The sequence below is a fragment of the Maylandia zebra genome, linkage group LG1, assembly GCF_041146795.1.
Source record: "Maylandia zebra isolate NMK-2024a linkage group LG1, Mzebra_GT3a, whole genome shotgun sequence".
Lineage (NCBI taxonomy): Eukaryota > Metazoa > Chordata > Actinopteri > Cichliformes > Cichlidae > Maylandia > Maylandia zebra.
Genome location: NC_135167.1, coordinates 19,070,468 through 19,082,001, shown reverse-complemented (window position 1 = coordinate 19,082,001; position 11,534 = coordinate 19,070,468). Strand labels below are relative to the sequence as shown.

General features: G+C 41.5%; 1 protein-coding gene across 1 annotated transcript; it reads right to left on the bottom strand.

Annotated features, from left to right (window-relative positions):
- Positions 1-4,950: 4,950 nt before the first annotated feature.
- atxn1l (ataxin 1-like) lies at positions 4,951-10,543 on the bottom strand. The gene is made up of 3 exons (XM_004543096.6): positions 10,417-10,543; positions 7,574-8,766; positions 4,951-6,992 (listed from the first exon to the last, which is right to left on the bottom strand). The coding sequence occupies exons 2-3, from the start codon at positions 8,642-8,644 to the stop codon at positions 5,538-5,540; spliced, it is 2,526 nt and encodes an 841-aa protein (XP_004543153.2). The 5' UTR covers positions 8,645-8,766; positions 10,417-10,543; the 3' UTR covers positions 4,951-5,537.
- Positions 10,544-11,534: the final 991 nt, after the last annotated feature.

Below are 11,534 nucleotides of genomic sequence, written 5' to 3'. Positions count from 1 at the left end.
GTAAACCTCTGACCACAACTATAATTAAAAGCATTTTTTCACCAAAAGGACTATATATATATATTATATACCGTATAATCCTGAGAAGATCTTTTATATACTATTGTAGGTGTATAGAACCTACAATAAAGAAACTGAAGCCACCAGTTTCTCTAAAATAATAAATGCACAACAGGACTAAGAATCACAGCACACAAGTTGGATAATTGTTTATATTTATATTTGTATATATATTTATATATATATATATTATATTGTGTTTACTTAACAAATATGATAAATGCAATGTCTCCAAGTTAGCTGTAACAATAAAAATACAATATCTTTGTGTCCTTAAAGTACATAGAATTAAAACAGCAAAACAAATCAAAACAAACAAACAAAAAAACCGCTCTAAGTAGTTCACAGAGAGGTACAAATATACAGTACAAATCTATTTTATTCAAAAAGGATACAAATAAAAACGCAACAAAATAGAGATAGTAATGCTTTGTTAAAGTCAGGTAGGTGTAGGATATTCTAAGGGAGCACTTTGGGTCGACAACTCTAAGGCTTCTGATTAAGATCAATACATATTGGTACGGCCATACGATATTAAAACTCACTATACAAAGTTCATACAACCTGGATTATACTTGAGGATTGAATGTTACATTTACATAATTGCATATATTTTTGCAGATTTAGGCATTTAAAAAGATGCTGTTTTTTGTTTTGTTTTTAGTTATGCGTCACATAAAAAGCAGTGTCACCGTGTGCAGAAGGAAAAAAAAATAGTACAAAGTCATATCTGAAAATACACAGACTTTTTAAAACTTTTAACCGTTCTCATTTCTCCTGATTTAATTCGACATCAGCGGCACCAAAACCGTCCTAAATTCACCTTTGCAATACTGGATCAACAGGAAGTAGTTCACATAGAAATCCCATCGAGCAACGCCACAAAACATTGAAGAGAAAAAAAAATAGTCACATTACCACCGATAGAAAAGTTTTGGCTTTATGCAGCCTTTCTCACTTATCCAAACCCGCCTCTGCTGTTCAGACTGTCAGAGCACAAAACACCAAACACCACCCATTAATTTCTAAGGAGGAAAGAAAAAAAAAAAAAACCCTACAAATTCTGTGCAACAACAATAAAAACAACTGTGCATCTGTCTATGCATGTGAGGAATTAATAGATTGCCCTCCTTTTGCTGTCTTGTGTACAAAAAAAGTGCAGAGAAAAGCCTCCTTTCCATTCCCACATACTGGAAAAAAAAAAATAAAGGATCTGAATGTTAAATATGAGCCTAAAGAATCTATTAAAAACGGAATAAGAAATGTGTTTAAAAAGAAAAATGAAACCAAACCAAAACGTTGCAGAGTTCATGTCCCAAAGAAAGCCCACAGTCAACCTTTGAGACATCGAAATATGAATGTTTGTCATTTCTGATTCACTCTTATTCAACCTGAAACTGGGACGCTGAGCCTACCTGGAGCATCGTTTCAATTTCACATATTGTACAAAGCAGAATTTAAGGCATTAACGACAAGCATCATCGAAGCTATCTATACAAAAAATACAGCTATCTACAGAAACGCACAACCTGTGATTTCTCCGTGATTTTTTTGTGTGCTTTACATTTTGAAACTCTTCAAACTACCAACAGATTTCAAACACTGTAAAGGAGGACATTTAGTGCAATTACTTACAGCAACAGACGATCAGTGATGTGGATCATTAGACATCTTTATTTGAGTGGATACTTCCCAAAAGCAGAGGGGGAAAAGAAAAAAGTCACAGGTGGCACTGCTCGCACCATTTAAATGTCGTCAATTGAATCCTGACCTTACACATAATGCAGAAGCAGCAATCGCGCCATGGTAATGCAGGACGAATGCATTGCTATTTGGCAAAGTGTGTGGCGTCGCAGGACAATAAACATCGATGAGAATCACTGAGCATAAAATACAAAGTGGTAAAGCAAAACACTGCTTAGATTCCTATTAGAAGAGTAATTTAAAGCAAAAATCAGCGTGGAACGACTGCATCCGCCGACCTGCCCCGCTGCTTCAGAGTTAAGACAATGAAGGGTACAATACTGAGGTTACTGCATAGAGAAGACTACGTGAAATGTTTTCAGGTATTGTGTATATTGCTTACAGGATGAAAAACTCCAATCAGATGATCAGATATAAAAAAAAAAAAAAAAAGTCTGGGTTCACATGTTTGCTAGTTTGACTAACCTGTCCATATCAAGTTTGACAGTTATTAGTTGAAATCTTTCCTCCTGTCCACACCGGCTGTAAAAAGGTTCATTTCAGGCCTACACTGACATTTAAGTGGGATGTGAGGGCAGCAGGCGAAACAGAGACATCCAGACTTGGCTCTCCATGGCCAGCTCTTCTGGAAGGACAGTAAGGGTTTTCCGAGTAGGACACACCTGGACCTTACCAAGAATGCAGGAGACATCTTGACCACATGTCCGAACAACCTGAACTTCGTCCTTTCAGCGTCGATGAGTAGCAGCTCTACTCTGTGCCCTTTCTAAAAAACCAAACTCCTCACCCTGTCTCTAAAGGCTGAGCCCCAGCACTCTTTAGAAGACGCTCATCTCTACCGCGTGCACCCACAGTCTCACTCTTTCATCATTCTCCACAACTTGGCGTCTTCAGGAGTCTGACTTTCACAAATCACAATGTGTATCTCCAACAAGCATGATATGCGGGTGTTAGGATAACCATGATTTTTTTTTTTTTAAAGAAAGAAAAGAAATACTGACATATTATTAATACACACTTGAAAATATCAAATAACTGTCTAACAGTTATAGTTACAGATTTTGTTTTCCACATCCCTACAATTGTTAATACTTTTTGGAAAGAAACTGCACACGCAATAAACTAAAGTATTATTTTTATAGATATGGCACGACTGTTACATTTTAAACGTCTAAAAGTTATTTTAATGTGCGACTTTGCCATATGACTCCTGAAGCCCAATATTACTATTCCACAACACTGCATTGAAAGACCGCTGTAGCTTTGAGAGGGAATCTTTATACAAGCAAGAATGGATAGGAGGAATAAGTAATATGTGTGCGTGAGAGAAAGAAAAATGTGAACCCATCCTTTAAAACTGCTCAGGCTCAATCTCATGACCCCTTCTATCTGCTGATAGAAGTTCAGTGAATCACGAGGATATAAGGGAAACACACAACAGTGTCTGGACCTCACAAACAAACTAGTCCATAACAGCACACATGACAATAACAACCACACAACTGATGCTGCTGTCTGAGCACGTCGAATTTAAAAGATACATGAAATATTCCTAAGTAACTTGCCAAAGGTAAGTCCAGATATCTATGGCAAAAGAAGTACTTTTTGATGGGAATGTCTGAATGAGGAATGTCGTCTGATTACGATTTTATGTATGGTCTAATTGCACTTATTTTTAATTACACCCTTTTTTGATTCTTTTTTTTTTCTCCTGTAAGAAAGACAAAAGGAAGAAACTGCAGCATTTATGTCGGCTAATTTGTAAACAGATTTAGAAACGCAAGTCAGTTTTTTTTCCTCTCGCCACAAAACCCCAACAACAATACTTTAAACCTATTCCCTTCATTAAAAAAATAAACTACTGTACTGTGATTCCTATTTAAAGGTCAGTATGAAATAAATGTGACATCTGCTATGTGCAACACAAGACAATCTTAGGAACCACTGGAATAAAGACAGCCTAGTATCAATGCAAAACGTACACTTTAAAAGGTAAAAAAAAGAAGTTGATGATGATTGTGATTTCATTAGAGCTGGGCATCTCTTGGATGTGCACTTCAGTAAATCCTTTAAAAAAAAATTAAAAAATATCAGTGAAGTGAAAAATCCATGTTTGGACAATGACTTCTTGAGAAAGTTTCCAAAGGCTTTGTTTGTGCAGGATTGCTAAATTAATGAAAATGAGCATTAAAAAGAGTGCATCGCCTTTAAGAGTCAAGGGATGAGAGGGTGAGATCTCACACTGCACATTTATCGAGATTTACCACACCCCACAAGAAGTTCCTGGGAGAGGGCAATACGGATCAGTAAAGCCACATAGCATAAAAATAACTATTGCTTTAATCTGGTTACTGAGCAAGTCAAGTTTAGAACATCACGGCCCCACTCATATACACAAAAAACTACTACACCCTCCAACTCCGGACTCCTGGGCTGTAGGTGGCAGTGCAGCCAGCGAAGCAAAAAGGGAAACAACTTGCTGGCTCATTCCCACAGGTGGCTTTAGTGATGACCAGGCGGTGCCTCCTCCTTAATTACAAAGTTCACAAGAGAAAACTAAATTCCCCAGTCTGGTTGTGAAAGCTCTGAGGTAAAGTGAGGAGAGGAGGCCATGACTTTGGAAGGGAAATTAAATCATTTAACTAATGTAAAAGGTCATGCAACAAATTCCTATGAGCAAGGACTTGGTGACAGTAGCGAGAAGAAGCCTGACAATACCCAGCTGAGGGGCGTGGCCATCTGTCTCGACCAGTTTGGGTGATGAGGAAGTGAGGAGAGAAGTAAAATGATTCCCTACATGGGGGAAAGTTAATAGTGGAATGCGTGACATCGCTTATTATTTCTGTAAATCTACGTTGGGGCCATCAACCTAAATCTGAGAGTATGATGGTGAATGGCTTTTGGAGAAGGAGAAATTGATTGCTGAACAAACAAGCTGATTGATTTATCGCTATTTCAGTGTAAGACAAGTGGGACATGCCACACTTGGCCGGAGACGAGATCTTTGCAGAAACGAGAGAGGGGAGAGAGTATCTCTGCTGACAGCAGAGGTTTCAGACTCCTGCAGGAGAAGCATAATGTAACATACACTGATGAAAGCATCAACAGTGCCAACATCACCAAAGGAGCTGCTGATGTCTGCAATTCTACTCTATTTTTTATTTTTTTTTTTTTGGGGGGGGGGGGGGGGGGGGGGGGGTGCTTTTCATAGAAATAGGATCTTAGCAGTGAAGCAGATTAAAGATCCCTGGCGGTGATCTTTTTAATAGATCACGACTTGCAGGGTTGGTAGTTTCACTGCGATACACGTATATTATTTTTCTGTAGTCTGTGTTCTTCTGAAGAGACGGTCTGGTCAAAAAGGAAGCTAGAGTGATTTGAATGCAATGGAAACCTCCAAGTATGGTTAAGAGGAAGTGGAGACGGAGGAGGGAGGGAGGAAGAGAAATGCAGCGTATAAGGACTCTATGGTAGGCATTTCTTCAGCTACATACTTTCTGCTCCACTTTTCATGCCCCCCCCCCCGCCCCGTCGCCATGAACTCAGCTGGCTAGAGACCGAAAGGTCTGCATCTTTTGGCTGAGTGGCATTCGAACAAAATCAAACTTCTCACCAGACAGACAAGGATCTGGTCATTTTTTTGTATATTTTAGGTGTGCAAAATCTCAAACATTCTGAGGATACATTCACACTCTTTTTTTCCCTCTTTCTCTCCTTGTCAGACTCATTCTTACTTGTGGCAGTCTCATCTATAGTTGCTACCAAATGTGATGCTACTTCCCTGCATTAGAGCGCCCCTCAATGGACAGTTTGACCTCCTGTGGGATGAAAGAAGGCCTTGTGTGGCTGGAGCTGATTATCTGAGGGCGTGGCCCTTCGTCTCCCTTCATACTGTATCTTCGGAGGCCAGGCGAGGACCAGCGTCTCTGTGAGGCACCTACTGCAGCCTGCATTGCTCCCATCCCTGCCTCTGCAAAAGCAGAGCCTTCTGTGTGCAAGTGGTAACTGCTCTGGCTCCTTGGATGCTCTCCTGAGGTCCTACTTGGTCTGATGGGCGACTCAGTGCGGCCTACAGCCCCGAGCTGTGTGGCTTCCTCTTTATCGGCCAAATCTTTCTCTCCATCCTTCTGTCTTTCTCTGTGAATGCGGTCCAACCTGAAATGAGATGGTGGCCGTGACTGCTGAGGGGCTGGAGGCCCCATTAGCTGGTGACCAGGTCCTGATATAGCATTGGCTTTGCTTATAGTCCTGGACAGGTTCTGTTGTTGTTGCGTTTGTGAATGATGGTGCTGTGGTTGCTTCTGTTGTTGTGGAGGAAGCGGTGGCTGCTGCTGCTGCTGCAGGGTGATGGACACACACATGTCACCAACTTGTAGATGATGGCAGGCCAAGCCGTAGAGCTGGGCCGTGCGTTCGGGGCTGCAAGATGACCATCCCTGGCCAAAGACAAAGAAGGGGTGCTCCGGGGGCACGTCGATGGTCACTTTGCTCTGCTGCTCCCCCACAGTAAAATGAAGTGAAACCAGGCCGGGTCTCTGCTGGCTGGCGCGGATGTCCATCACCAAGCTTGAGTCGATTTTAAGCCCTCCGCTCACTTCGGCGCTACGCACAAAATCCTGAGTCTGCAGGTCCTCCACACGCTTCAGCTCCCCAGTAGCCAGCTGAATAATTGCCCCCTTCATGAAGTGCGATGGGTTGCAAGAAGCCGGTGCGGGAGCAAGGCTTGAAGTTAAGGCCTGAGTCGCATCTGCTGTAGGCTGGACTGGAGGCTGCGGGAGAGGCTGCTGCTGAGCTGTGATTGGCTCCACCCTTTCAGAGAGGCACACTCTGGCTGAAGAATCAGAGGCTTTAAAGCTTGGGCTAGGGGAGGCCAGTGTGGTAGAGGCATGGCTGGCTGAGGCATCATTAGCCTGTCCCGGGTAGTGTTGCTGTGGTTGCTGATGCGGATGACACTCCAAGGGAATAAGTACCGGTTGCCCATTGGCAAGCATGACAGCGTGGCCTGGCTGTCCTGCTTGCTGCTGGAGGGCGGTGACTCTGTGATCACTGTAACTCGCGTTCTGCGCCGCATACGCCGTTCGGCTGGAAATTACACCTGGACTCTCTCCGTGGACATCTCTGGCTCTGTGGCCACCCTGAGAGAGGTTCAAGGGAGCAAAGGAGACCTCTTTCCGTGCTCCGATACCACTTTGGTTAGAGGAAACCAAACGCCCAACCACCTGCTGCACCTGAGAGTTGAATAAATAAATGAGTAGTTATTTGAACAACTTAATTTCACAGAACAACTTAAAAATGGCTTTTGGTACGCTTCCTCACAGCAGCCTGAAGAAACCAAATGTGTAAAATATGAGTGGCTTTTAATTATTGAGTTCCTAAATCTTCAACCTCTCCAACAAGAGATTTCAGGCCAGACAACAACCACAAAATTATTATTTTTTAACTGATGTCAGAAAAGACAGACACCATAGAGCTCCCTCTGACTTCTTTTACAGAAAGGCTGTAAAATGGTTTGATCTGCATGGACATCATTTCTAGACCCTTCAAGTGTTCTCTATTGGTCATGCTCTGCTTGCCATGTTCAAATGTGAGATTTTCTTTGCATCAGGTGACGCTTCCCTTCAGTGTACATGTAAAACACAAAACTTAAGCTGTAACATGGAACAATGTCACACACCGTCTTATATCACTCCTGGCTCTTCTTATTTAACTGTTAACTTTGGTTTATTCTTTGTGCATTAACTTGTAAAGAGGCATTAAATCACCATTTCACTGTTAGAGGGTACGTTAGAAAGCCATCAGTGTGTCTCACCTCCAGGTCACTGTCCGGAGTGCTGCGCTGACCAGGAGAACTTCTCTCTTCCAGTCTTCGGTTCTGCAGGACTTTGTCTTGGCTGTGCTCCTGTGATGCTGAGCTGGATGCAACCTGTAGTAGACGTGCATTTCTGGCAGTGTAGACCGAGTCTGGTACAACCTCTCTGGCTCCCTGCTCTTTGTCCCCTCCATTCACCTCCAATTCATTCTCCTGCTGGGAACTGTGGCAGTCTCTGACAGCAGTGGCACCCCTTGCTCCCTGAGGGTGGCAGAAGATGGGCATCCCTCGGGAGCTAAGCTCTGTTGCAGGCAGGACTCCAACAGTACCAAGGTGCTGCTGGGCAGCTTGCTCTGAGGGCAGCATCAGTGGGACACCACTGGAAGCTGCAACTTTGGCAAAGGTATGAGCAGCCACCTGGGCCTGAGGAGGTGGAGAAACAACACCTTCTTGTATGACAGATGGGTAGGGAACAAGGTGGGACACAGCATGGGGCTGCGGGATGGTCCCTGAGGGAGAGATTAATGATCCTGGGACAAAACCAGGGGGGAGCGCGTAAGGTACTGCTGCATAAGGGGAACTGACAAACTGGAGAGAAGAATGAGGGATCTGTGCATAACCAAGAGGGGAATAGGGAATGCCAGGATGATGCTGCAGGAGGGGAGAGTGTACAGTATAGGCTGGAGAAATGTGGCTTAACACTGGGTGTAAACTGGTAGGTGAGTAGGTAGCAGATGGAAGGGCCACTTTGTAGAGCATACTGTACTGGTCAACGGGCACTGCCGGTATGCTGTCAGAATTATCCACTCCATAATGAAGCCCTGGCTGAGCTCGCAGCCACTCTCCAGAGGGGGTCCCTCCCTGAGTTTCACTGCTGGCTCCACAATTCTGGATGGAAACCACTTCCTCTTCTGCAATACCACCAGCAGCACTGCCAGCTCCGCTGTTAGCCCCTCCGACTGGAACCCCACCTCCCACTGTCCCTCCAGCTCCACTGCTGCTGTTACTTATTGGGAGATCCCTTTTCTTAGGAGGCAGGCACTCCTGATTACGCTCCTGAGCTGGTTTCATTGCTATCCTCAGACAAAGCCAGTAGCTTTATTGTACTGCACAGGAACTGAAACTTGCAAGCCAGTCAGCCCGCACAGGAACCAGTTCTGAAATCACCTGGTTCACCTCATCTACCAAACTACCTGAAAAGAAAAATACAATAAAATAAGACACATAATATTGTCTCATTGCATCAGTGCTTAAAACTTTGATTTTTAGGCTTTATGGTCGGCCACAAGTTGTGTTAGTTTACCCTCAACCACAGAAAGAAAGCACTAAAGCAAACCTCTTATGGTTTCCTTTTTTTGGTCATTCATATATACTAGTAAAGTCACAATGTGCATATTAAACACAACCAGGTTAGGGTATTTGCTGTGGCAATGGCAATTTTATTTATATAGCACATTTATTATATGCAAACTCAATGTGCTCAACACAGAAGACAAAAAATAAATAAATAAAATCCCAGTACAGGTTTGCAATGCATTCAGGAAGTAAAAACGGCAAAATATGATAAAACAATGTCTGAATAAAAAGTTTTTGAGCCTGTTTTTGAATGTATGCGTAATTGTACTTGATCTCAGGTGAAAGAAAAGGATCAGTTTGAGTACAACCAAAAAAAATCTCAGGCTTCAGACTACCCAAAACTCTTGATTTCAAACAGATTTTTCTGCTCTTATCTCTGTTTGACAAGTTCAGTTAGCATAACTTTGAATTATTCAAAGTTACTGTAGTAGAATCGTAAAAGAAAATATGGAGCTAGAAATGGGCAAAAATTAGTCCACTTTGAAAGGTACAGCTATGCTGATCTAAGAGCAGAATTTTGTTAATCATCTTTGATCATGTCTATCTGTAGAAGCAAAAATAAACCATTTGACTGGGAAAACAAACCCTTAAGCTGCTTGACATATATATACATACATAGTACTAATACATGAATACTCATTACTGTTTATTACACACAGACAAAATGTAATTTAATGCCCCATTTTCAAAAATTTAGCATTTTTTTATATTAACTACTTTTTACAGTCACATTTTAATACAATAAAACCACTGCAATTAAGTGCAATACATCCAATTCACACACTCCCTGCCCCCCTCCAGTAAACATTCAAGCTGTTCCATGTCTACTTGAGTAGTAATAAAGTTGGAAATATAACTGTTGCAATGCATATCAGCTTGTTTACTATACAAACACAACCCCATTCTAAAGAGATTAAAACATGCTGACAGATTTTTTTGGACAGCTCCTAAAAGGCACATTTGCTAATTTAGCACACACTTAATTTGAAAAAGCTTATATTTAAAAATAAATAAATAAATCAAAGTCCAGAATCCAGACTTCTTTCAGCATGACTATACGGGAAACAATGTGAATTTTCATCTAGAAACATCTCTTCAACTAATGCTGTAACAAGTCAAGAGTTTTCTTCCTGTTATCGCTACACTCCAGGGAAATTTGTTTACCGTTAGCTGACTTAGCTAAAGTTAGCTAGCTACTAGAATTCCTACTTTTAAGGAGAAAGAAGTGACAGTGTGACACTTCGCAGTGCAACACCAAGCGTAGCCGACGAGTTTAAATGGTAGCTAATGTTATACGAGGCCACGACGCCTATCGCTATAATTTATCACTGTGCATCAGCCCAGAGGTTCAGGCTAGTTAGCCCCACGGCTAAAGCTAAATGAACTGACTCCAGCCCTGCTCGACTCACATCAGCTCATAACTACGATGGCAGCGCGCGGGGAGCCTCTAATAAACGCCCGTGCTTCGTCTCGACCTGCACACATACCTCCAAATGTCATCGCGAACAGGAGTTTCTTTATTAAAAAGTTGATATTCGGAGGGGACAATTGAAGTAATCAAGGCTCAGGAGTCGAGCCCATTTCGAAGGCCAGCAGAGGCGCTCAACAATGACGTCACTACGTTTACTCCCTTAGATTAGGCGTGCACTACTACCAGCAGAACGAAGTTTTTATCCTACTTGCACATGAAAAATATAATATTACTTTTAATGCTGCGCGAACAGATACTCACAATTGCTTTTCTGGCAGATTTTTTCCAGTTTTTTCAAAATAACAGCAATAACACAACACATCAAAGCCAAAAAACATGGCGTTCATTCACTTTATTGCACATATAGATATTAGTATCAGTTATTTTCATTTCATTTTGTTTGCTATTGCTTTGTTTTGATCAGTGTCTGCCTTAGCTTTAGTTTTTACAGAGATATGACTGAAGTTATATTGTTATATTATAAGGGGTACAATATGACAGGGTCAAAACAGGTATAGTATACAATATACTATTTTATCTACAGTCATATAGACATCCCAATCTCAGTAAACATGTGAATCAATTCCAGCCATTTTTCACAGATGTGATCAAATTGAGAAAAACTAAATACATTTCCTGCATGCTGGTGTGTCTTATTTCAGTCATTTATATAAATACATGTTTTTGTAACGTCTAGTTTTTGGGAGTTTCAGTTTTTTTCATACCCACTTACTATTTAATTTGGGTGTCGTGAACTCTAATAACCTCGGTATAAATTAATTAAATGTACAATACGAAGTGTCACACAGCAGGGGGAGCTGAAGACATGCACCAAATAGAATTTACAATTGGGTAGTAACTTCATATTTTCTGTAGCATCAGAAACCCTCCATTAATTTTAGTCATTTTTATAGCCTATGTATATTAATAGTTAAATGCTTATGCTTCATACGTTTGTTTTGGTACCTTTAATCATTTGATGCAGTAAAATAGCCGTTTCATTTCAAAAACAGTAGCAGTACATAATCCTGTTGTCCTGAAATGACGATCTGCAGTTTTTTTTTTGTGTCATCTCCTCTGCAGATGCTGATTTGACTGAAAAAAAAATATGAACAAAGGCTTTGCTTTTACATG

Bases quoted from the DNA above. Each gene is read 5' to 3' on its own strand.
- atxn1l (XM_004543096.6), bottom strand. From the start codon at position 8,644: ATGAAACCAGCTCAGGAGCGTAATCAGGAGTGCCTGCCTCCTAAGAAA. The intron at 6,993-7,573 runs GTGAGACACACT...TTCAACTCTCAG, and splicing joins CTCCGGACAGTGACCTGGAG to GTGCAGCAGGTGGTTGGGCG.